We start from the raw sequence: 27,669 nt of genomic DNA on the forward strand, positions 1-27,669 counted from the left end.
TGTCATAATTATGCGATAAAGATAAATTTAGAAGTCACAATATCATACAAAAAAAATATTCAAACTCTAAATGGTATGAATTATAATATGAAACTAGGTCAAATCGTGAATGTGTTTAAAATAAAATGTGAGTACACGATGTAATTTTTGACAAACTATGTAAGAACTTGTGTTTCATTGATAAAATTTATTCTTCATGTGATTGTGATTTGGGAAACATTTGAGAACAATAAAAAAAAAATAATGTGATCAGGTAATTAGGGCCATGTTGTTTATTGATGGTTTACTAGGCGGCAAGGGCAAGCCAAAGTACCAAACTCATGTCAAAATTACAAATTATAAAGTCTAATAACAAATTAAGAAAATTCCAGATTTAAATTTGTCTAGAATAGAATATCTGCAAAGTAGACAAAAATACTTTTTAAGTACGTAAAAAACTTATTTTCTTTCGTTGAGAATTCCTCGCGTAATCAAGATATTAATCTTTAAAAATGAAAAACAAGAACTTGGGCATAAAATACTTTTTTCAATAGAAGCATTTTAAAATGGAAACGGAAAGTCGTTACTATGGAAAGTAATAGAGGACGTAGGATACTCTCGAACTTGCACCTTAAAACAAAATAAAAAGGATGATAGTGATGAATCAAAGAAGTTTGCATAAGAAACAAGATTGTGACCTTGTTTAATAACAAAATACACAGCTTTACAAACTAAACATGGTAAAAAAATCAGTAATAGAGCGCAAAAACTTATGTCTACAAGGTCGTGAGATGGAATTTCATATCTAGAACATAAATAAAAGTGTTTCTAAATAGATCCAAAGTTGCATAACAAACAATATTATTATGTTACATGTAAAAAGACAAGCAAATATGTTGATAATTGAAGATTGTGTAAGCATTGTTCATTTATTCTCCACAATCATTGTGCATAACTAACAACACTTATTTTACACCATGTTATGTGCACTTACAGCTTAAAATGATCCAAGACAGCTTGGGGATTATCAGTATTTGATAAGTATTCTCGAATAAACTCCATGTATTTGAAAGGTTTAAAGATGGGAGGATAGCTTTCACTCACAAGAGACTTTGCAGGTTCCACACAGTAATCTAAGCTAGGCATGAGAAATGTGGCGCTACTTGTCCTTGCACATTCTGAATTTGTAACTGCTCGAAATTTCCTATGCTTGCCATTTCAAGGAATAACTGTGGGCATAATGGAGATAGAACTTCGAAACCAGTACCCAAGTCGTAAAGCACATCAGCTGCAAGGTGGAAAGCTTATTCCGTTACAAAAGTTGCATAAGTGTAGAATTTTGCAAGTTGCAAGATCTAAATACATTCAAATTCAAAGGTAAAGTTACAAAATCCCTTTTGGGTTATTTGAGATAAATCTCAAATAACCTATCAATCCAATCAACAATATATCCATCAATCACATCATTCAAATAAACAACCAAAATACCTCTTTTTACGAAAAAAAATATTACTTTTTTCAATATATACTTGTACCCTATTGTCTTTTTACTCAAATAACCTGATTTTTAATAGCCTACATGAAACAAGGTTATTTAAAAATAATCACATTTTGTTTTTGAATTTAAGAACTAGCACGACCCCACACAAGTCATGCCCCCACGCAGTCATGCCCCACTTCAATTTAAGATGTTCTGAGTGGGAATTGAACACGAGACCTTTGGTCTCTTGGGAAAGACTTTTGTCACTTGAGCTACCCTAGTGCGTTAATAACCACATTTTTATTCAAATAATCTTGGATCAAACAAGACCTAAAGGAGAAAGAATGACAATAGTATAGTGAAAAAAAAAGCTAATAGTTGAGAACAAACCAAGAATTCTCCAGCTTTTAGGCTCTGAATCCATCCTTGTACCCAAATTGCTACATATAAGCTTCCCCATGTGTTGCATGCCATCTTTTATAATCTGCTCTAATTATCATCCAAATATATCATTATGAAAAGCAATAGCCTAACAAAGTTGAAATGAAGATACAGATAAACAAACATACACCTTACCCAACTAACAACAGTCGCTTGTGCAGGAGTAGGTCGCAATCCCGCAGCAAATAGCAATGACTACAAATAAGAAAATTCACAGCCCATTTAAACATAATCTATCTGAAAGAACAATTTAGGTTCACAATGCAGTCAGCCTACAAAAGTTTCTTTAATAACATAAAAAAAATCCTATAAATGACTACATATTCTGATTTCAATTCAGATGTAAATTACCTGTGTTGATAGAACAGATAATGCCGCACTAGTGAAATGTTGCATTGCCCGGAACTGGGTGTACCTAAGATACCCCTCATTTACACTAAACAAACAAGATCATCAACTACATTATAATCATACACTGCTACAATACATTGAAGATGAGGTGCAAAATCCAAATAGCTATGAATTAATAAAGTGAAATCACCTATATGGATAACCTGCAGGGAAAAATTTAGTCACAAAGGATTCGGCTACTCTGTTAAACACGGGTCTTGAGTCATTAACCACTTTCACCTGAAAAAAGTAAATGTGAAAATCCTCAAATTGGGATTTCAACGAGTGCTCTCAATTTTAGAGGGTAGATAAGGAGTCATACAGAAAGGTCACCATCAGGTTCAAACTGATAACGGCGACTGACAGACCCAGAGATTTCCAACCAGTTAACCGGGTCACTAGACATCGGCGGCGACGGGGTAGGCGTAGCCTGATTCTTCTGCATCTTTAACTTTTCCTGCCGAGGTGAAGATGAACACTGAATCAAAAAAAACCCAAAATCGAGAGAAGACAGAGCTAACTAGAAATATAGTACCAGTAAGTTCATGGGGATGTCGGGTGTCGCCGGCACCGAGAAATTCGCCGAATCTAGACCAACTATTGCTATAAAACTATTACGGTGTCGTTTTTTAAACAGTATTTCAATTTTTACCTTAATCAAAAGGGAAATTTGAGAAAATGAAGCATAAATTAAATAGCGTTAGTCATCTTTATTTCGGACTAAAATGTCCATATTGCGTCATGCAACTAGACGCAATTTTTTTATTTTTTTATTTTTTAAAAAATTTTAATTATTAATTTTTTTTGGAAGAAAATGCCTCAGTTGCGTCACGCAACCCCAGTTACGTCACGCAACCCCAGTTGCGTCACGCAACCCCAGTTGCGAGACGGAAAAAAAAAATCTCGCCGGAATCCTCCGACATAGACAAAATCGTCCAAAAACAGTAAATGGGATCACCAGCGCTTTTTTTTTATTTTTGCACTTTCCGCAATTGCCCCCTTTTTTAGTGTCATCTCCTCAAATATCCCAATCAAAATTATCTTTATGCTTTTTTATTTTTTTTAAATTGTAATGAAAATTCCAGCCTTTGAATTGCCATAAGTCTTGGTTTTATAAAATAATAATAATAATAATAAATTAAATATAAAGTTTTATTTGAACTTTTAGAAAATGAACTTAGAAGGAAATAAATGATGCAAAATGTTATAATTAAAGGTTAAAAAAATTGTGTGACTTCACTCCATTGAGTCATAAGATGCATTCAAGTCTTCTTGACACATATTTGTTGAAATTTATTCCACTTTGAAGTCTTTGAATATTCTTGTTTTTTTACCATTGAATTTTTCAATTAAATAATGAATCATTATGTAAGTTTAATTAATTTAACTAAATAAGTTTTTATCTATATAGATTTTATTAAATTAATTTAATAAATTTTGTTTTGAAAAACATAATTATTAAAGTTTAATTTGTTTATTTAAAAAGCTAACAGCATCTCAAACAAATGACATTTAAACTCATGTCATTTTGGATTTATTTTGTTTGACTCTGCAGAAGTGAAGTGTGTTGAATCAAAGGGAGGATAATCCTATAAGGGTTGCAATTTGGTCTTAGAAATATTTTCTCATAGAAAAAATAAATTTAAATTTAAAGAAAAAACAAATATTGCTCATTTAGTTTAAATAAAATTACAATTTAAATCTACAAATATTCACTATATTTACAATTCTTGACAAAAGTCTAATTTATTTGTTGATGTCTTATTTTCTTGTTTATTCTTACTTCTTAAAAATTAGTATGATAAAAAAAATTAGAGTATTATGAGACATGTTGTGAGAAAGTCAAAATTTTAAAAAAAAAATTGTTGAAAGATAGCCAAAGTTTTGAAGATGTCACAAAAATTGTCGGAATTGTGCGATAAAGAAAAATGTAGAAGTCACGATGTCACGATATCATAAAAAAAATGTTCAAATTCTAAATGGTGTGAATTATAATATGTAAAATGTAAGAACTTGTGTTTGATTGATAAAATTTATTCTTCTGGTGATTGTGATTTGGGAAACATTTGAGAATAATAAAACAAAAAGAATAATGTGATCAGGTAATTAGGGCCATGTTGTTTATTGATGGTTGACTAGGGGCAAGGGCGAGCCAAAGTACCAAACTCATGTCAAAATTACAAATTATAAAGTCTAATAACAAATTAAGAAAATTCCAGATATCAAATTTGTCTAGAATAGAATATCTGCAAAGTACACAAAAATACTTTTTAAGGTCGAAATAAAAAAATTATTTTCTTTCGTTGAGAATTCCTAGCGTAATCAAGATCTTAATCTTTAAAAATGAAAAACAAGAACTTGGGCGTAAAATACTTTTTTTCAATAGAAGCCTTTTAAATGGAAACGGAAAGTCATTACTATGAAAAGTAATGGAGTGTAATGCTTGTTCTCTTTGTTTAAAAAAATAATAATAATAAAAGAACTTGGGCATAAAGGATGTATGAAACTCTCGAACTTGCACCTTAAAACAAAATAAAAGGGATGATAGTGATGAATCAAAGAAGTTTGCATAAGAAACAAGATTGTGACCTTGTTAAATAACAAAATACACAGCTTTACAAACTAAACATGTTTAAAAAAATCAGTAATAGTGCGCAAAAGCTTACGTCTACAAGGTCGTGAGATTGAATTTCATATCTAGAACATAAATAAAAGTGTTTCTAAATGGATCCAAAGTTGCATAACAAAAAATATTATTATGTTACATGTAAAAAGACAAGCAAATATGTTGATAATTGAAGATTGTGTAAGCATTGTTCATTTATTCTCCACAATCATTGTGCATAACTAACAACACTTATTTTACACCATGGTATGTGCACTTACAGCTTAAAATGATCCAAGACAGCTTGGGGATTATCAGTATTTGATAAGTATTCTCGAATAAACTCCATGTATTTGAAAGGTTTAAAGATGGGAGGATAGCTTTCACTCACAAGAGACTTTGCAGGTTCCACGCAATAATCGAAGCTAGGCATGAGAAATGTGGCTATACTTGTCCTTGCACATTCTGAATTTGTAACTGCTCGATGCTCCACACTCCTTAACTTCCCATTACTTATTACCTAATTACATTCCATCAACAACAATAATAATTTCAACTAGACTTAATTAGAGATGCATTCCTCTTCATACCTCTTCATAAGAGACATGGAGGGGTTATCGTGGATCGGGTTAGTTTTGTTATTTGACTCAATATCAATAGATAGGTTTATATTCTATCAAGATTCAAGACCCATACATCAGACAAATATAGAGTCAGCTTGTCAAAATGGTTGATCCTATACATCAATGAATCCATATATCACATACTCCAGATAAGCAAATAAGTTGTCAAATTGAACAAAACTTTGTTTTTTCATATTTTGTGACCATGCTTATTTTCATACTAGTAACAAATAAAAAAAAATATTAAACAAGTTAAATATTAACTAAAATTCTAAATGAACAAATTACATGCTTCAATTATTCAAGTTGGTTTATATCAATAAAATTTTCTTAGGCCATCCATCTTAAAATTAATAAATTTCGACGCAAACAATTTTTAGTATAAACTAGAGGTGATCACAGATCATGTTGGTTCAGTTATTTGGTTATCAATCCGGCCATAATTGATAAATTTATACTCTATCAAAACCATATATCTGATGGATCAGATTTGTTAGGTTCGGGTAGGGTAGGATAGGGTGGGTAGTTCGGTTGTTCACCCCCAAAATACAATTGTAATTTGGTTTGGGTTCCTTGCAGGACATCAGAGTCATTTAGGAATTCTTGGGATTCCTGAATTTTTTGTTTTGATTTTTGTTCTGTGCTCATTCTTTGTTTTTGTTCTAAGTTTCCACCCTGTTTTTCATACATGCTTTTTTTAATGCAATTACTTGATTCAATCAAACAATTATAAATATTAGGGTAGGTGTTCCATCACATTTAACCATATCTACATTACCCTATTTATATATATTAACTGAAACTATTTAAAATCATGCCTATTACTATATCTACTAGCATACCCCAAATCCCATCATTGATTACATGTAATAACACCAGTTACATGTGCCTACCTCCTCATGATGTAACATAAAATATTCTCATTTTGATGGGCTATTTGTGAAAACCCCATTTCTTCTTTTCTTCTTGTAGACCAATGATTTTACCCTATAAGTTATTTCATCTCATCAATTATATACTAAGTTAGAGTACATTTATACCTGCAACAGGTTTCCCATGTTGACGACAAAAGAATATGGAACAGGTCGGACACCAATCCAGTTACCATCTTTAAACACTTGAAGCCCTTGCACATCCCCTTGCTGTAGAATTGTTATGAGGTTAGGATCACAGTGGTTACGAATTCCCAAAGTGAGACGTGGATTTGGACACGGTGGGTAATGATTAACAGATATATTTTGAATCTGGATGAATTCTTCTCCAAAATATCCTTCATCCATTCCCAATCCTATGCTGATGAGCTCCAAGATCTTCAGTGATAGTTTCCTCACTTCCACTGAGTATTTGCTAACAATATCTCTACAATTACAAACAAAGATACATAAAAGAAGCAGTAATTTGATCAACTCATGCAGAAAATACAAGATAATGGAATTTGATAAGAATCTTGAAAGATGATAAGTATTTATTTACCTATATCTGTCTGGTTTGATGGGCCAAGATTGAATAGAATCCTCTAATGGAAAGCAAGGGTGTCTTAAGGTGTCTCGCCAAAACTGAGTAGGACCAATTTGATAGTCACTACCGGTGAACACCCTGCACGATTTCCTGGAATCCTCAGAGTAGATGTATTCTTTGTCCTCACCAGGCAATTCAAAGAATTCATTAAACAATCTCATGGCATCGTCCATTAAACTCTCAGAAACACCATGATTTATCACCTGTAGACGTCAATGCAATACTTTTGCATTTCACAAAACTTAATTTGAACAATTTTTAGAAGCCAGATTTGGATTAGTAATTACAGACCTAGAAGAAACCAAATTCTTGGCTGGCATTGAGTATCTGTTGAATTATATTGGTTCGATCACCACCGTCAGAAAGAGGGTTCCCTAGATCTATCACCGGAATGGAATCGCAAGGAAGAACATTAATCAGGTCTCCAGGCCTTTCATGTGGAGGCAAGATGTAATGCTCAGGCAAGTCTTGGTTATTGCCGCCGGTCCAGCTTGAAATGAGTTTCGCCATGGTCGGTCGGTTTCAACTTCTGATTCTCTTGTAAGCAGGAAGAACATTAATATTACTCTAAAAGACGAATGACAAAATAAAAGATTGAAATCCAAACAGCATGAGCAAGGATTGAGTAAACGTGTACCTTTTCGTAAGGAGACAGACAGAAAACTTTGCATCGTGTCCATCGTCATGTATGAATCACTACCAACTTTCAATTGTGTCATGTGATACTTCTATCTAACACAATTCATTCAATATTTTGTCCTTTCGCAAGGATCGATGACTCGATCTTCAAACCCTACTCCCATTTCGTTCAAATTTCTCGCAATTTCGACTGAGAATAAGAGAGAGAATGACAACTTTAGAGAGAGAACTCTAAATGAAGCCATTCTAAGAACAAATTCAAAATGATAATGCATTTATAACATTAAAAATCATTTTAATTAATATTTTAACATTTTATATATATTTTTTCAGATTTGTTGAAAATTTTCATTATAATAATGAACAAAATAATTTCAGTTTTGTATCTTCCACCAAATCAACCTTAAAATGTTTAACAATGTTAATTATTTGTTATTGAGATTGATATTCATCTTGAATTAAAATATGATTATTTAATCTATTAGTGCAGGAGTAACCTTCAGGTTGAAGAGGGTCGATGTAAGGTTGAAGAGGGTCGATGTAGAAGAGGAAATAATACTAATTTGAAAAATATGTTTCACTTCGTTCAGTAATATTCATTATTTTGATTTAGGGCTTAAGATGTTATCTCTTGCCTTCGAAAGCGCTGAACCCTAAGTCGATGGAGGCTTCAAGTGGATCGAATCAGCCAAAAGTCATTAATGGCGTTTTGGTTGTTCTTGAGCCAACTTGACGAAATAGGGATGAATCATCCCGATTGATGTAAGAAAAAAGGATCACCAAAGTAGGGTGATTGTTTCAGCTTTTGAATAAGCCGATTAGGTTGACTATCGGCTGTATTCCACTTTTGAAGAATCAAAGGATGATACATCATCCTTATCTTCTCAGCGTCGCGATGAAGACGACGGTGGCGGTCGAAACAACGTCGTTTCGGGTGTGTTTTGGCATTCGCGGGGCGTTCCTTAATTCATTATTTTTCTTGCTTTCTTCATTATCTGATTCTACCTTGCTTTCTTCTTCTACATTATTACTTTCTTCCTTCTCTGTTTATTTCTTGATTTCTTTCTTGTATTTTTTCCTTGCTGATTGTCTTTAACTTCCCCAATATACTCTTTGATCTTTGATTATTCTGTTTCATTTTTCTGCTTTTCTTCTTCTTGGGATTTCAGAATTTTATGCTCTTCCTCAATTGCTTTTGCACATTTAGTGCTAGCATGTTGAAAAGTATTGCAGGAAAATGATACAAGGGGAAAGAATATTAGGGTTATTGATAGAGTAGTATAAATAGAGTATTGGTTGTTTAGAAATGTTAAGAAATGATTTAGTTAGAAAGAATTGATGAAGGGAGAAAGAACCCTAACTGATAGGGAGAATACAATAAGGAAGAGATAGAATTTCTAACTAAATCATTTCTTAACATTTCTAAACAACCAATACTCTATTTATACTACTCTATCAATAACCCTAATATTCTTTCCCCTTGTATCAGAAACACACATGTCTAACCTCCATTCATATGAGATTTCCATGACTATAGACTTTTCTTTTTTGTCAACTACTGTCATGTTCTTTGACAATATACTTCGAGGATGTACTTTAATGCTTATTCTAGCAAAGGTAAGTTGCTCTCCTCCTTCTGTAATTGAGTCCATGTATAATGATTTTCCCAATAAACTTGCAAAGTGACTTAGAGATTCTATGTACATTGTACATGTGTGCTGGGATGTTCCAAAGCTTAAACCATATCGGGGTTATTTCTTTTGGTTTGCTTAGCAAGTTCAATTCTTCAGACCATCTCTCCAACTTCATACAGTTGGATCTAATATAAGTATGCCCATGTTTCAAAATATTATCCAAGTTTGATCCCTTCTTGAACTGCAGAAAATAGAGATAATGTATATTTGCAGAAAACTTCTATAGTCCATTCTACCCTCATTGTTTCATTAAGGCTTCCTTGGTGACTAAGAATGATACTATTTTCTTCCCTATGTAGTTTCCAACCACTACATTTCCCATTCTTTAACACATTTTTCCTACACTTCAGTTGACAGTTTAAATTCAAAAGGAGAATTGAGTACATCCACTTTTGTTATAACATCGCCCAAGTAGATTTTTCCTTATAAGCATGATTCTCTACTTTATTTCCTACATTATTTTTCCAGACTTCATTTACTCTTCAACTAGAATTGCTCCTGATAGTATAGGTCATAGATTTAGGAGACTTCATCCACTCCCTCATTGTTTCAACTAACCAGTTTATTATCTTTTCATACTCTTTCTTCATTAGTAAATTCAAGTCCTTAAGATAATGTACGTTCAATTGGACGGTTGTTTACTGCATTTTTTTCTTTGTTGAGCACAATCTCTCATTTCTTTGATTGCATCAAGAGCTTTTTTATTTGAATTTTCAGTCCAAAAATATTTTCTCTTTCATTGTAACAAAACTTTCAAATTCCTTCTTTCTTCATAATTTTTCCTACTATATTTTCTTCATAATTTTTATCAGCAATTGGTTTTTTACCTTTGTTGCATTCCTATTTTCCTTGATAATTTCTTCAACAATCCTATCAATTTATTTTTTCAACTACCTCTCAACCTACCAACACAAATTCTTTGATTTCCTTATCCTTATTGCTTTTTCTTTCTTACAATTTAATGAAAAATATATATAAAACAACAAAAAAAGAATAATTATAGAACATGGTACATTAGAAACCTTAGCTATTATAGAATCGAGTAAACTAGAAACTATAATCTTCCAACCAAGTTTTGTAGATGAATGAACGGCCTATCTAATAGAGATACTGTGTCAATTGTGTTGATCGTGCCGAAAGAGATCCTAAACGACTAGCAACCTCGATCACAACAAGAGAATCGCGCCCTTGATATCTTGCCGATTGTGCCGATCATTCCGTTCGTGCCGATTGTGTCGATCATTCCGTTCGTGCCGATCGTGTTTTCGTGATGAGAGAATTTGCTGCCGAAATTTTCGCAGTAAAATCTCCTTAAATCTTTAGAGTTTTTCTCTATTTTTTTATAATATGGCCTGCTAAACATATTTATTCATCGTTTGATTGGAATATAACATGAGTGGTTCATTCAAATTGAGAAAGCTTCTATACAAATATGATTACATAAGAATGTATCTGCAAACTTAAAAGATTGGATTAGAGTGCGGCATGAGGAAGAGTGGACGGAGAAGAACATAACTTCTTCACCACTTGGGCCGAAACGAGTAAATGTCGAAAGAGACCGGAGACATGGAGTTGGGTGTGGATTTGGTTGAATTCTCTTCTCGATCCATATTTGCGAGACACGAATGCCGATAAATATTGGGTGGTTCAATGTTATATCATGGTCGACGACATTACGGATTGCAGACAAGGACTTGAAGAAATGTTCGCTATATATTTGAAGGTTTGGGGAAGATGACCAGAGTGAGCGATTAGATTATTTAAGGATATCGGCGGCTATTTGCATTTATTTTTATTTTTTTCTCTCAACTACTGCAGGTCACATATGATTGATAGTCCAGGAAATTCAATCCAGATCTTCTGCTACCGATTTTCCTGTTCCCCTGTTGCGGACCAATCAAAATACAGGATTATTATTATATTAATAAATCAAAGTTGGGTTGAAAGAAAGAGAGAGAACCCGGAACCCGGATTCAATTCTGAGTTCAGCACAAACGCTGTTAAACGGAATGTAAAGATACAGTATAGAGTGAAGCATACTTCTCTTCAGGTGTCATGTAAAACAGAATGTAGAGGTACAATATTGAGTGAAACATACTTCTCTCCAGGCGCCATGTAAAACAGAAGTGAAGCATACTTCACTTCAATTAGTTTATATGCTTAGAGGTTCATGTAAAACCTCCAACACATCAATGTAAAGACATTTTAGCGTTCATGTAAAAACATTTATTCATTCATGTATGTAAACCCATTAAAGAATGTGGAGAGATTGTTTTCAGTGAAGCATACTTCACTCCAAGCGCCATGTAAAACGGAAGTGAAGCATACTTCATTTTAAGCGGCATGTAAAACGGAAGTGAAACATACTTCACTTTAAGCGACATATAAAACATAAGTGAAACATACTTCGCTCCAAGTGCTATGTAAAACGGAAATGAAGCATACTTCACTTTAAGCGCCATGTAGAACAGAAGTGAAACATATTTCTCTCCAGGTGCCATGTAAAAAAAAATGTAGAGATACAATATTGAGTGAAGCATACTTTTCTTCAGGCGCCATGTAAAAAGTGAAGTATACTTCACTTCAATTAGTTTATATGCCTAGAGGTTCATGTAAAACCTCCAACACATCAATGTAAAGACATTTTTGCGTTCATGTAAAAACATTTATTCATTCATGTATGTAAACCCATTGGAGAATGTGGAGAGACTATTTTCAGTGAAGCATACTTCACTCCAAGCGTCATGTAAAACGGAGTGAAGCATACTTCACTTTAATCGCCATGTAAAACGAAAGTGAAGCATACTTCACTTTAAGCGCCGTGTAAAACAGAAGTGAAGCATATTTCACTCCAAGCGCTATGTAAAACGAAAGTGAAGCATACTTCACTTCAAGCGCCATGTAAACAGAAGTGAAGCATACTTCACTTTAAGGGACATATAAAACAAAAGTGAAGCATACTTCTCTCCAAACGCCATTTAAAACGGAAGTGAAGCATACTTCACTTCAAGCGCCATGTAAAACAGAAGTGAAGCATACTTCTCTCCAGGTGCCATGTAAAACAGAAGTGAAACATACTTCACTTCAAGCGCCATGTAAAACAGAAGTGAAGCATACTTCGCTCCAAGCGCCATGTAAAACGGAAGTGAAGCATACTTCGCTCCAAGCGCCATATAAAACGGAAGTGAAGCATACTTCACTTCAAGCGCACATATTAAGGTATAGAACATTTTTTTCTGCTGCAAATTCTTTTATAATAATATATATATATATAAACTCTAATATCATTTTATATTATAAAAACTTCCTTCTGATTCATCTCTCTCTTCAAGCTTCTGCCTCCTTTCATGGCGATTCGAATCCGGCTCCCCGTCTACCAGATTTTTTTTTAATAAGATCGAAAATCAGTCTAAAAAATGGTACGTACACCAAAATTGTTAAGTTTTCTTTATATTTATGAAACCCTATGATTACGTACGCACAATGAGGTCGTTATTTTGTTCATATTTAGGAAAGCATACTCCGAAAATGTCACGTTCAATGAAAATCCTTCGTATTTAGGAAAACATACTTAGGGTTAGGTTTAATTACGGTTTTGTATATTATTTCCACGAAACTCTAGTTACTGATGTAGGAAAAACTTATTTTTGGTATTAACGAAACATATTTTTGAATGTGTAGGCAACAAACAACGAAATCGTCCCAAACACTATAGGCAAAGAATGATTTTTTTGCCTCAGTTAAATATCATGGACAGGAGAATGAGTATATATGTTGTGAGATATGTGGGAATGTAGGGTATAATGAATGTTTATTATTTGTTTTACTGCTATTCTCAGCAACATATGTAAGGTAAGATCATTATGCCCGTCTATCTATCATTTTTATTAGATATCTGTTATCATTAATAATCTACTTTAGGTATATCAAATCTCTTTACAAAGATGCAAAATTTTCTACTTCATCTCTTAATAATAATAGAACATTATAATAGATTATTAAATCATATTAGTGTTTTTGTTGGTGGATCATAATAGTTGGTTTTCTTCATGTTACTTTTTCAGTTTCGTGGTGGGCCAATCTCTATGGAAGAATACATGGAAGAAATCCTAACAAATCCTATACATGGGTTTTATATTAATAGGGATGTGTTTGGGAAGGAAGGTGATTTTATAACTTCCCCTGAAGTAAGCCAGATGTTTGGGGAGGTAAATTGATTTCTATTAACCTATTAGTTTCTTGAGAGTTTACATTTCTCTAATATTTTAGGAACATCTATCTTGATTATTGACTTTGATATATAACCTTGTCAGAACCACATGGAAGTTTCATTACTCTTCCAGTCATTTTAGAGAAAATGAAAATAAAGCATTACACTGGTCAACTTTTTTTAAATTTTTTTATTGATGGATATAATATTTTTACATTTGATTTACCCATAATATCCCAGATGATTGGTGTTTGGACAATGTGTTTGTGGGAGAAAATGGGCCGACCAAACAGAGTAAACCTAATCGAACTTGGTCCAGGGAGAGGAACTTTGATGGTGGATCTTATACGTGTAAGAATTTTAATTCCAGTATCTAGTGTTGTTATATTGGTTGTGCACATGTATAAGCATTCTATCTACTCTTTTTCACAAGGTACAACAAAGTGTAAAGCCTTCATAGAATCTTTGCATATACACATGGTGGAGTGCAGTCCAACTCTACAGAAACTTCAATTTGACAACTTGAAGTGCCAAGAAGGGGCGAATTCTACTGAAGATGCAAGTAAAAGAATCATCTTCACATTATCAGGAAGCCCTATATCATGGCATACTACATTGGAACAGGTTCCTACAGGTATAGTATAACCTGACCTTTTAATAGATTTCTGCATTATAATTTGTCTCTTTTGTGTCATAAGTTCTTTCTTATTGGACTTGTGCAAGAAATTCATGATAGGTAATATGGCTTGCCAACATAACTTTTCTATGCTCTTTGTTTGACTACTTAAGACTTTTGATTCTGCAAATTCTGATTTAAATATTAGTCTAAGGAATAATTGTTTAAAGTTTGTATCCGGTCAATTGTTTTCTTTCTCTTATCCTTCATTGATTATCACAGTGCTAACCATCATTATTGCCCATGAATTTTATGATGCTCTACCAGTTCATCAATTTCATGTTCGTTCAGTTTTGTTCAATATACCCTTCTATTTGTACACAATTTCTGATCATATTGTGGGTTAAAGATGCTAGGAAACATGCATTTCTCTCTCCCTTTCTCTGACAAATTAAATATGATTTATGTACCGCATTCATAGAGGGCAGCTCGTGGCTGGAATGAGAAAATGGTTGATGTGGCTGAAGATTCACCGTAAGTTGCTAATGAAATCTGTCAATGTTAAGAGTTAAGACCATTTATTGGGGGCATTCCCTTATGAAGAGTGTTATATATATGACAAGTTTGTATATGCCTTTTCTGTTAAGGCTACAGTTTGTTCTATCTCGGCAACATACTCCTGCTACTCTCTTTCTCATGAAGCGCTTTAACTAGACCACACCTGAAGAAATTGTAAAGCTCAATCAAATAGAAATTTGTCCAAACGCAATGGAGTTAACTCAGACAATTGCAGAGAGAATAGGTTCTGATGGAGGTGGGGCACTTATCATCGATTATAGCCTCAATGGTGTAATATCCGATAGTCTTCAGGTTTTGTTTTCTTAGCTTCATTTCTTATGTGTCAATTGTCATCTTTATGAAATTTTCGTTGACTTCCTATCTATAATAAATGTAATTTTCTTCAGATCAATATTCAAAATGAAAAATTCCATACATTGTAAGATTTATTATAGAACAGAATTTATTTGTTTAAAAGGGATTGGAATCTTAAAAGATTTTATGTCCTAAGGTTCCCTCATTATTTCCTGATAATAAAGAAAATTGCTGGTGGTACTGCTTATTTATGAAACAACCAACAAACATTACGCCAACAATAATGGTCTTCCCCATTTCCTGAATAAGTTATGTTGCTTTCTCATGAAACATCTATTTTTGCCTTGTGGTATTGTTTTATGCGTTTAATCTTTTCAACTAGATGGACCACCTCCTTCAAACTGATCCCGTAACATCTCATAATTCTTGAGCTTAGATAGAGATAATGATGGAGTTAGCTCTCCCAAAACCTGCATGCCGCAATTCACAAAGTCACGAAATCAAAATTATTGTTATTAGCTCTAGTCAAAACATAGCATTGTTTGTTACCTTTATAAAGTCATCATATTCAACAATGACTGTGTTGTCTTCAATATTCACAGAATCTGGATCTAGAACCTGTATATAATAACAACAATCAAAGTAAAAAACAGTCAAATAAAACCGCAGAAAATGGAGGAAATGAAGGAGAGAATTTGTGTTAGAAACGCTACCAAAACCTAGAATACCTTAGACAGACAAACATGATGAACAAAAAGATATCTTGCGTTTTGCAGCCTGAAACCATGCATCTGCACATAAGGCATAAGTGTCTGCACTATTAAAGTTTGGGGGACATTTCTTTGCTATATCATAAAGGGACACATCTTCATGCAACGTAAACTTCCTGGTCAGTGCCTTAAGGACACTTCAAAGACAAGCAACAGTGTTCAAACATGACATTAGTTAGTTGGAAAGAATAAAGAATCATAATTAATATAAACACATAATGTTGGCTAAGAAGGTAGAGCATATTGTTCCCTATATGATGTATCAGTATTAACTCCAACATAAAGAAGCATGTCAAACCTCCCAGGTCGTAGGAGCGTAGGGTCAATCAAATCTGTCCTGTTGCTAGATCCAATTATAAACAAATCCTGTTTTTTTAACGAGAAAAATAAGCTAATGGGTGTTGTTCTTCAGGAGCAAGTCAGAAAGAGAAATTGCAGATATTGAATGAAGTACCTAGGATGAGTCATTGAGACCATCTATCTCTACAAGCATATGTTGAAGATAATAATATTTAAAAATCTAAGAAAAATTGAGCTTATTTGAAAATTCATTCTTTGACTATAGTGTTTGGGACGATTTCGTTGTTTGTTGCCTGCACATTCAAAAAATATGTGTCGTTAATAACAAAAATAAGTTTTTTTCCTACATCAATAACTAGGGTTTCGTGGAAATAATATACAAAACCGTAATTAAACTAACCCTAAGTAGGTTTTCCTAAATACGAAGGATTTTCATTGAACGTGACATTTTCGAAGTAGAGTTTCCTAAATATGAACGAAATAACGACTTCATTGTGCGTACGTAATCCTAGGGTTTCATAAATACAAAGAAATCTTAACGATTTTGGTGTACGTACCATTTTTTAGATTGATTTTCGATCTTCTTGATAAAAAAATTCTGGTAGACGGAGAGCTGGATTCGAATCGCCATGAAAGGAGGCAGAAGCTTGAAGAGAGAGAAATGAATCGGAAGGAAGTTTTTATAATATAAAATGATATTAGTGTTTATATATATATTATTATAAAAGAATTTGCAGCGGGAAAAATTGTTTTTATACTTAATATGTGCGCTTGAAGTGAAGTATGCTTCACTTCCATTTTACATGACGTTTGGAGCGAAGTATGCTTCCCTTCTGTTTTATATGTCGTTTAAAGTGAAGTATGCTTCACTTCCGTTTTACATGGCGTTTAAAATGAAGTATGATTCACTTCCGTTTTACATGGCGCTTGGAGTGAAGTATGCTTCACTGAAAACAGTCTCTCCACATTCTCTAATGGGTTACATATATGAATGAATAAATGTTCTTACATGAACGCTAAAATGTCTTTACATTGATGTGTTGGAGGTTTTACATGAACCTCTAGGCATATAAACTAATTGAAGTAAAATATGCTTCATTTTTTACATGGCGCCTGGAGAGAAGTATGTTTCACTCAATACTGTATCTCTACATTATGTTTTACATGGCACCTAGAGAGAAGTATGCTTCACTTCTGTTTTACAGTGCGTTTAAAGTGAAGTATGCTTCACTTCCGTTTTACATGGCGCTTGGAGCGAAGTATGCCTCACTTCTGTTTTATATGTCGCTTTAAGTGAAGTATGCTTCACTTCCGTTTTACATGGCTTAAAGTGAAGTATGCTTCACTTCCGTTTTACATGACGCTTGGAGTGAAGTATGCTTCACTAAAAACAGTCTCTCCACATTCTCCAATGGGTTTACATACATGAATGAATAAATGTTTTTACATGAACGCTAAAATGTCTTTACATTGATGTGTTGGAGGTTTTACATGAACCTCTAGGCATATAAACTAATTGAAGTGAAGTATGCTTCACTTTTTATATGGCGCCTGGAGAGAAGTATGCTTCACTCAATATTGTATCTCTACATTTTGTTTTACATGTTACTTGGAGAGAAGTATGTTTCACTCAATACTGTATCTCTACATTCCGTTTAACGACGTTTGTGCTGAACCCAAAATTGAATCCGGGTTCCGGGTTCTCTCTCTTCCTTTCAACCCAACTTTGATTTATTAATATAATAATAATTCTGCATTTTGATTGGTCCGCAACAGGGGAACAGGAAAATCGGTAGCAGAAGATCTAGATTGCAGGAAATTAGTCAATTTAGTTTCATACTTTCTTATTTTACTCTTTATATATATATATATTTTCATTTTATCTCTCTTTTTCTGTCTTCTTTTTATTGGTTATATCACTTTTTTTTACTCTCTCTATATGTCTTTTCTTCTTTTTATTTTATTTTTTAAATTAAAAACAAATTAATAAATAAATATATAATATTTAATTGGTTTTTCATAAAGATGGAATAACATTAATAAATGGAAAAAATAATATGAATTTTAGGTATTTAATTATATAAATATATTTTATTTTTAATAATATATTTCATTTTTGCAATGAAAATAAGTATTAATGGAATAAAGTATCGATTAATGAAAATATGTACGGTTGAATAGACTTGAATAATTGGCCTTCTTAATGGGCCGACCCAATTCTCTATTTGTTAGGGTTTTTGTATTAGGGTTTCAAGGACCGAGTGTTATAATAACTCGTGTTATAACAATAGTTTGTCATATCATCTTTGTAAAACAATCTTCTCAATAATAATTTCTCTCTTCTGGGTGGACGTAGCCAAATTCTATCTTGGTGAACCACGTTAAATCTCTGTCTTTCTTATTGTTTACGTCATTCTCACGCGTTCCGTTATAACAAACTGGTATCAGAGCTTCAAGCTATTCAATTATTTGTTCTTCAACTGAGATGGCAGCAGTGAACATTAAAATCGACAAGTTCACGGGGAGAAATAGTTTTAGCATATGGCAGATCAAGATGCGGGCTTTGCTGAAACAATAGGGCCATTGGGGGCACTAAAAGTGTCATCATGAGTAGATATAACCGCTGAGATGTCCATCCTAGAGGAGAAGGCGCATTCAACAATAATGTTATGTCTTGCAGACGATGGTATCATTGAGGTCTTAGAGGAGGAGAAGACCACTGGGTTATGGTTGAAGTTGGAGAGTCTCTATATGACAAAGTCACTCACCAACAAGTTGCTTCTGAAGCAACGTTTGTTCACTCTACGAATGCAGGAAGGTATGCAAATTAGCGAACACCTAGATCAATTGAATTCTATTATGTTAGAATTAAGAAATATTGATGTTAAGATTGATGATGAAGATGCTGCATTAATCTTGTTAGTATTTTTGCCTCTATCATATGAAAATTTTGTTCAGTCTTTCATTGCTGGGAAAGATACAGTTTGGAAGATGTCGGGTCTGCCCTTCATTCAAGGGATCTACGTCATATGGCGTCTGGTACAATTACAGATAGTCAAGCTTCAGGGTTGTTTACTAGCGGAATTAATGGGCGAGGGAAAGAGAAGAAACGCGACAAGTCGTTACTTCAAAGGGTCCTAAGTTGACTGATATTTGCAATTACTTCAAAGAGAAAGGACATTGGAAGAATGAATACCCTTTGAAGAAAAATCCACAGAAATTTGATTCTGGTTCTACAGCTGTTGCAGAAGATAACATATTATCCGACGATGACATTGCTCTAGTGGTAGATGGTCATACCCATCAAACTGATGCATGGGTTCTTGATTCTAGAGTTTTGTATCATATTTGCTCTCGAAGAGAGTGGTTTGAATCTTACAAACAGGTAGATGGTGGTAGTGTTTCTATGGTAAATAGTTTTATTTGTAAGGCAGTTGGGATTGGCTCAATCAAGATCAGGACACACGATGGCAGATTCTGTACACTAAATGAGGTTAGACATGTTTCACTTATCACTAAGAACTTGATATCACTAAGTATGTTAGATAGTAAAGGATTTTGGTTCAACGGTGAAAGTGGAGTTCTGAATGTATGCAAGGGTTCTGATGTTATTCTGAAAGGTGTCAAGAATGGTACATTATATTTTTTGCAAAGTTCTACTGTCTCAGGTTCTGTTTCTGTTGCATCCTCAAAGATTCACAAGGATGATATGACTAAACTTTGGCATATGAGGCTTGGTCATATGAGTGAAAGAGGGATGCAGATTCTAGAAAAGGAGGATCTTCTTGGAGTATTTGTGGGTCATGGAGATGGTGTAAAATAATACAAAATATGGTCTCTATCTGAAAAAAGAGTTATTCTAAGTAGAAACGTCATCGTTGATGAGAACTCTATACTTAACTCTATTGAGAAATCTGTAGAAGAAAGAAGTAGTGCTAACAAACAGGTGGAGTTAGAAACTACTTTACAAAAGGAAAAAGAACCCCACGTTGAGGGTCAGCACCCAGAGTTTGAAAAATTAGATTCTCAACCGTCTGAAGTTATTCATGAGAGTGTAGCTGAAGGTCGGTTAAGGAGGATTGGATTTAGACCACCTCAGAGATAAAGTTACGAAGATATGGTTGGTTATGCACTATAGGTTACTGAGGAGGAAGGGAATACGTTTGTACCATCAACTTACAAAGAAGCTGTATCCGAGTTTGAAGCTGCGCAGTGGTTCATAGCAATGGGAGATGAGATGGAATCACTTCACAAAAATCATACTTGGGAGTTAGTATCTTTGCCTAAAGGGAGAAAGGTTATTACCTGCAAATGGGTTTTCAAGAAAAAGGAAGATATAACAGTTATTGAAGGAGTCAAGTTTAAGCTCGAGTTGTTGCAAGGAGGTTCAATCAGAAGGAGGGAGTAGACTATAACGAAATTTTCTCACCAGTAGTCAAACATACTTCTATCAGGGTGTTACTAGCAATAGTGACACATCAGGATTTGGAGCTCGAACAACTTGATGTGAAAACAGTCTTTCTAAATGGAGAGTTAGAGGAAGAAATATACATGACTCAGCTAGAAGGTTTCCAAGTTCTAAGAAAGGAAAAATATGTTTGCAAGTTGAAGAAGTCTTTATACAGACTTAAATAGTCTCCAAGGTAGTGGTATAAGAGGTTTGACAACTTTATGATGTCTCTTAACTACAAGAGGAGTGCATATGACTGTTGTGTGTATTACAACAAGTTGAAGGATGACTCATTCATCTACCTAGTCCAGTATGTAGATGACATGTTGATAGCAACAAAGAGCAAAATAGATGTTCAGAAACTAAATGATCTTCTAAATGCTGAGTTTAAGATGAAAGATCTAGGAGCAGCTCAGAAAATTCTAGGAATGGAGATTCTTAGAGATAGAGGCCAGAAAAAACTTTTCTTATCACAAAAAGGTTACATTGAGAAGGTGCTGTCAAGGTTTGGGATGTCATCAGCTAAACCTATAGATACACCTTGTGTTGCTAATATTCATCTTACTACTTTGTTTGCTCCTCAGACAGATGAAGAAAAAAGGTATATGACTCGAGTTCCTTATTCTAGTGCAGTAGGGAGTTTGATGTATGCTATGGTTTGTACAAGACCAAATCTGGCACAGGCAATGAGTGTTGTGAGCAGATTTATGTTACAACCAGGGAAGGAGCATTGGAAAGCTGTGAAGAGGATATTCAGGTATCTACGAGGAACTTTTGATGTTGGTCTCATATATGGAGGTGATACACAATGTCTGATTACTGGGTATTTAGATTCTAATTATGCTGGAGACATTGATAGTAAGAGATCTATGACTGGTTATGTATTTACTCTTGGGGGCTCAGTTGTTAGTTGGAAAGCGACTTTGCAACCTACTGTGACTCTGTTTACAACAGAAGCAGAGTACATGGAATTAACAAAGCTACTAAAGAGGGAATATGGCTGAAAGGACTAATTAGTGATTTGGGCCTACATTAGGATCAAGCATCTGTCTTCTGTGATAGTCTAAGTGCTATATGCTTAGCCAAAGATCAAGTTCATCATGAACGAACTAAGCATATTGACGTGCGATATCATTTCCTAAGGACTGAGAAGAGGATAAAGGTGAAAAAGGTAGGAACTGCTGACAATCCTGCTGATATGTTCACCAAGCCAGTTCCTCATAGCAAGTTCCAACATTGTTTGGACTTGCTTAACTCAAAAACTGTTAGTTGCCCTAAGGGCAACTTTAGAAGAGAGATAGAGAAGATTGAACATCAGAGTATTGACTAATGCATCTGGGCCATATGGGCATTGACTAATGCATCTAGGTCATTTGGACATTGACTAATGCATCTGGGCCATCTGGGCATTGACTAATGCATCTGGGTCATTTGGACATTGACTAATGCATCTGGGCATTGACTAATGCATCTAGGCCATCTGGTATTGACGAATGCATCTGGACCATCTAGTATTGACTAATACATCTGGGTCATCTGGCACCGACGAGTGCATCTGGGCCATTTGGCACCGGTGAGTGCATCTGGGCCATCTGGCACCGGCGAGTGCATCTGGGCCATCCGACACCGACGAGTGCATCTGGGCCATCCGGCACCGGCGAGTGCATCTGAGCCATCTAACATTGACGAATGTATTTGGGAGATTTGGGCATTGGCTAATGCACTTGGGACATCTGAGAGAATTCAAGTCAAGGTGGAGATTTGTTGAATAGACTTGAATAGTTGGGTCTTCTTAATGGGCCAGCCCAATTCTCTATTTGTTAGGGTTTCAGGGGACCGAGTGTTATATAAACTCGTGTTATAACCCTAGTTTGTCATATATCATCTCTATAAAACAATCTTCTCAATAATAATCTCTCTTTTGGGTGGACGTAGCCAAGTTCTATCTTGGTGAACCATGTTAAATCTCTGTCCTTTATAACATGTACAAATTAACTAATGAATATATATTTGATTTGATAATTTTTATGTATAAAAATAGAAACTAATTAATTAATGAAAAAAATATATGAATTTGAGGTATTTAATTTTTTTTCAATTATATTATTAGATACAATATCATAAATCAATTAGGATGAACTAATTAATGTAGTAATAACATTATATTTAATAATAATTTCATATTTAATAATTAGGTAGTTACCAAGGATAAGAAGATCTTGCATTATGACCTACACTTCAATCAATATGTTTTAGGTTGGAATTTAACTTGAATAATCAACCTCTTAAGTTGAAAAGGTTTAAGGATTCTTAATTTTATCCTATTGAGTTATTCCATCTAATCAATGATATACTAACTTAGAACATATAAATACCTGCATCTGGTATCCCAGATTGACGACAAAAGAATATGGAACAGGTGGGACACCAATCCAGTTACCATCTTTTAATATTTGAAGCCCTTGCACATCCCCTTGCTGTAGAATTGTAATGAGGTTAGGATCGCAGTGGCTGTGAATTCCCAAAGTGAGACTTGGATTTGGACATGGTGGGTAATGGTTAACAGATAGACTTTCGAGATTGATCAATTCTTCTCCAAAATATCCTGCATCCAGTCCCAATCCTATGCTAATGAGTTCCAATATTTTCAATGACAATTTCCTCACTTCCACTAAGTATTTGCTAACAATATCTCTACAATTACAAACAAAGATCCTCAAAAGAAACACCAGTAATTTGATCAACTCATGCAGAAAATACATGATAATAGAATTTGATAAGAATCTTGAAAGATGACAAGTATTTATTTACCTATATCTGTCTGGTTTGATGGGCCAAGATTGAATAGAATCGTCTAATGGAAAGCAAGGATGTCGTAAAGTGTCTCGCCAAAACAGAGACCGACTATTATGGAAATCACTACCGGTGAAAACCCTGCACGATGTTCTGTAATCCTCAGAGTAGAGATATTCTTTGTCTTCACCAGGCAATGCGAAGAATTCAATAAACAATATCATGGCATCGTCCATTAAACTCTCAGAAACACCATGATTTATCACCTGTAGAAGTCAATGCAATACTTTTGCATTTCACAAACCTTAATTTTAAAAAAAATTTAGAAGCGGGATTTGGATTAGTAATTACAGACCTGGAAGAAACCAAATTCTTGGCTGGCATTGAGTATCTGTTGAATTATATTGGTTCGATCACCACCGTCAGAAAGAACCTTCCCTAGATCTATCACCGGAATGGAATCGCAAGGAAGAACATTAATCAGGTCTCCAGGCCTTTCATGTGGAGGTAAGATGTAATGCTCAGGCAAGTCTTGGTTATGGCCGCCGGCCCAGCTTGAAATGAGTTTCGCCATGGTCGGTCGGTTTCAACTTCGATTCTCTTGTAATCAGGAAGGGTTGACTAAACTTGGAGTTTTCATGTATGATTATTGATTAGTGAATTTCTACAGCCAATTTCAGTTTTTTAATTAATTTCTTGTTTGGGTCTGACTTTGGAAGAGTTGTTTATAAGATATTCTCAATTATTGGTTTAGTGGAATCTCGCATTGAAGTTAAAATAACAATCATAGTAGATATTTTCACTCCAATATGAAATGTTCTCATCTAACTTTGTTTTCTTTTGTCTCTAAACCATTTTTGTCTGCTCTCGACCGTCTTAGTGTTATTAGGGGATCAAGAATAGTGAATTCAGGTAAGTTTGTTAGAAGCAATCTTTAATGGTTATGGATGCAATATCAAGTTTTTTTTTTTTTTTTTTTTCTTTTTTTCTTTTATCAATTTTCATTGTTAATCTTGAATAATTCTTATATGACTTTTCTCAAGTTTTTGTCTAACACTTGTGGGATAATTTCGATAATTCCAATAAATCAGGCCTTAAATAATATCAACCTAAGGATTTTATTTTAGAAAGCATATTTTGGGAATATAACATTCCCTTATTGGGATGTCGTTAAAAATAGTCCGGGAGGTCTTCGTGAAGATCGACCTTCGTGAAGATCGACGGACTATGTCGTTATTTCTCTGGGCAGTGCCGCTCGAGTTGATCCAAACCTTGGAAGCAAAAAGACGACTAAGGAAGCATGGAACACACTAAAAATCATGCCGGTTGGAGTTGAACATGTCCGAGAAGTCAAAGCGCAAACACAACATACAAAGTTTAAAAACCTCACGTTTAAAGACGACGAGGGGGTGGAGGCTTTCGACATTCGACTTGCGGCGATCGTCAATGAGCTCGAGGTGTTGGGCGATCTAGTGTCCTAGCACAATGTAGTGCTCAAATTCCTTCGTAGTGTGTCGTGTGTATACAAGCATATGGGGATGGCGATTGAGTCACTCGTCGATCTGAAAACGTTATTCATCGAGAAACTCACTAGTCGGCTCCTAGTCGTAGAGGAGCGCGACAAACTCGATGATGTTATATCTTTTAGTGAGCAACTACTACTCATAGTAGATGAATGACGGTCTCGGCAAAGTCAACATGAGCAAGGCAAATACTCATTCAATAGCGACAATAAGTAAGGTGAAAACGGTGAACAAAAAAGGGAAGTTGTAAGTATTGTGGTATCCCTGGTCATTGGGCCAAGGAGTGTCACAAGGCGAAGTTAGACTGGGAGCAACAAGAGCAAGCAAATCTCACAAAAGCAAATTCTGATGAAGATGAAGGTCCGACGCTACCGATGGAACAAATTTGTACCAAAACATCAGCCGATAACTGCGTATAAGAGGTATTTTTAAATGAAGAAAAAAATGTACCCATTATTACCACTAACAACGTGTGGTACCAGGACAACGGAGCTAGTAGTCACATAACGTGTGATAATATGGTGTTCACAACGCTTGACGAAATTGTAAAGGGTAAAGTACGGTTCGACGACAGATCTATGATAAATATATGCGGAAAGGGCATGGTGATGATTGAATGTGTCACTGGCGATCATCGGATTCTATCTGATGTGTTCTATATCCCAAGCCTAAAGAGTAATCTCCTCTCACTTGGTCAACATGACGAAAACAGCTCTAAGATCGTCGTCATCGTAAATGATATATTTTGCATCTCAAGTCACTCACACAAAATACTCGTTCGGGTTCAGCGAACACGTAATCGACTATACACATTGAAACTGAATCTGAGGATATCTGTCTGGTTTGACGGGCCAAGATTGAATAGAATCCTCTAATGGAAAGCAAGGGTGTCTTAAGGTGTCTCGCCAGACAATTCGAAGAATTCATTAAACAATCTCATGGCATCGTCCATTAAACTCTCAGAAACACCATGATTTATCACCTGTAGATGTCAATGCCATTCTTTTGCATTTCACAAACCCAAGTTTTAATTAACAATTTTTAGAATTGAGATCTAGATAAGTAAGTACAGACCTGGAAGAAACCGAATTCTCGGCTAGCATTGAGTATCTGTTGAATTATATTGGTTCGATCACCACCGTCAGAAAGAACCTTCCCTAGATCTATCACCGGAATGGAATCGCAAGGAAGAACATTAATCAGGTCTCCAGGCCTTTCATGTGGAGGCAAGATGTAATGCTCAGGCAAGTCTTGGTTATGGCCGCCGGCCCAGCTTGAAATGAGTTTCGCCATGGTCGGTCGGTTTCAACTTCTGATTCTCTTGTAAGCAGGAAGAACAATATTACTCTAAAAGACGAATGACAAAATAAAAGATTGAAATCCAAACAATTAAAATATCATTTAACAATGTTTATTATTTGTTATTGAGATTTAATATTTATCTTGAATTAAAATATGATTATTTAATATAAGATGATGAAATTTAATCTATTAGTGCACGGTAACCTTCAGGTTGAAGAGGTAGATGTAGAAGAGGAAAATAATAATATTTTGAAAAAAATGTTTCACTTCATTCAATGTAATGTTGAGGATAAATGTAAGATTATAAATAATTTGGAAGATTAGGATATAATAGGTTTGAAAAGAACATTGAGTTTGATGGAGAAGTTGAGTGACCCATCACTAACTTTCTGAATATTTTATTTTAATGAGAGTGATCCGATGAATTATTTATATAGTGATAAGAAAGAATAAGAAAATATTTTGAGAGACTTGATGTTAATGTAGATTTGATTTATATCTCTATTATTTTTTTTTTTTGACATTGATAATAATTTTATTCCTATTAATGATAAAGTTTAAAAAATCAAGAGTAATAAAAAAGTGTTGATCAAATTCATTAAGTACAAACTCAACAACCTAAAAATCAAGTGTCTTTGCGACAATCCAATTTAATCGAATTACACTTTATGGACAATTTTATGGCACTCGTTGCATATTTGATATGGAGCTTCACCAAAATAGATGTTAAGGAGTTTCTCAATGAAGACATTGAAAAACAGTTTGGTGCAACGGAAAATTTGTATCGAGAAACCAAATTAATATGGTTTACAAATTAAAGACTTAAAGAAGCATCTCGTTAGTGATACCATAAATTTCACAAAATAACAATTCTCTCTTTTAGTTTTGAGGTGAATTTAATTGATTATTTGTGTATCACAAGTTCAGTAAAAGTAAACGTCTATTTATGGTTTTATATATGTGATATTTTGTTTGTCACAAATTTTGTTTGATATTAAGTAGCCAATAGTTATGAGATATTTGAAAAGAACAAAGAATTAAATGCTCACATATAGAAAGTCAGAAGGCTTGAGATCATTGAGTATTCTGACTCCGATCTTACGGGATGCCAAAATAGTATGAAATCTACTTCGGGTTATATTTTTCGTCAGCTGGTTTTATTGTTTCTTGAAGAAGTGTCAAACAAACACTTAAGGCATCATCCAATATTGTAGCGGAATTTGTGACATGTTATTAGGCGTCAAATTAAGTAATATTGATATCAAGTTTCTTGTTAGGAAAGAAATGATACAAAGTGGATAGATTTCTATAAAATATTTATGTACAAACTCTGTGGTTATAAACTCCTTGATAACGAGTTTATTGCCTAATGTCTTTCAAGATAATATTGCTCGTATGAATATCATAGAGATCGACGAACTCTAACTTCAGTGGGAGTTTGTAGTTTGGTTGTCTTTTAGTTT

The 27,669-nt window shown here is 34.3% G+C and overlaps 2 protein-coding genes across 2 annotated transcripts; both read right to left on the reverse strand.

The window, feature by feature from the left end:
- Positions 1-1,112: 1,112 nt before the first annotated feature.
- On the reverse strand, positions 1,113-2,876 carry LOC124939242 (protein root UVB sensitive 2, chloroplastic-like). The gene is made up of 7 exons (XM_047479734.1): positions 2,826-2,876; positions 2,613-2,747; positions 2,442-2,530; positions 2,252-2,336; positions 2,036-2,095; positions 1,850-1,943; positions 1,113-1,267 (listed from the first exon to the last, which is right to left on the reverse strand). The coding sequence occupies exons 1-7, from the start codon at positions 2,835-2,837 to the stop codon at positions 1,113-1,115; spliced, it is 630 nt and encodes a 209-aa protein (XP_047335690.1). The 5' UTR covers positions 2,838-2,876.
- A 2,137-nt stretch (positions 2,877-5,013) lies between these two features.
- LOC124938703 (2'-deoxymugineic-acid 2'-dioxygenase-like) lies at positions 5,014-26,252 on the reverse strand. The gene is made up of 4 exons (XM_047479198.1): positions 25,979-26,252; positions 6,992-7,239; positions 6,559-6,877; positions 5,014-5,415 (listed from the first exon to the last, which is right to left on the reverse strand). The coding sequence occupies exons 1-4, from the start codon at positions 26,195-26,197 to the stop codon at positions 5,173-5,175; spliced, it is 1,029 nt and encodes a 342-aa protein (XP_047335154.1). The 5' UTR covers positions 26,198-26,252; the 3' UTR covers positions 5,014-5,172.
- Positions 26,253-27,669: the final 1,417 nt, after the last annotated feature.

The sequence above is a fragment of the Impatiens glandulifera genome, chromosome 5, assembly GCF_907164915.1.
Source record: "Impatiens glandulifera chromosome 5, dImpGla2.1, whole genome shotgun sequence".
NCBI classification, from domain to species: domain Eukaryota; kingdom Viridiplantae; phylum Streptophyta; class Magnoliopsida; order Ericales; family Balsaminaceae; genus Impatiens; species Impatiens glandulifera.

Bases quoted from the DNA above. Each gene is read 5' to 3' on its own strand.
- LOC124939242 (XM_047479734.1), bottom strand. The intron at 2,531-2,612 runs GTATGACTCCTT...TACTTTTTTCAG, and splicing joins AACCTGATGGTGACCTTTCT to GTGAAAGTGGTTAATGACTC. The intron at 2,096-2,251 runs GTAATTTACATC...TCTTATTTGTAG, and splicing joins TATCTGTTCTATCAACACAG to TCATTGCTATTTGCTGCGGG.
- LOC124938703 (XM_047479198.1), bottom strand. From the start codon at position 26,197: ATGGCGAAACTCATTTCAAGCTGGGCCGGCGGCCATAACCAAGACTTG. The intron at 6,878-6,991 runs GTAAATAAATAC...TTGTAATTGTAG, and splicing joins ATCAAACCAGACAGATATAG to AGATATTGTTAGCAAATACT. The intron at 5,416-6,558 runs GTATAAATGTAC...GAATGTAATTAG, and splicing joins ACATGGGAAACCTGTTGCAG to GTAATAAGTAATGGGAAGTT.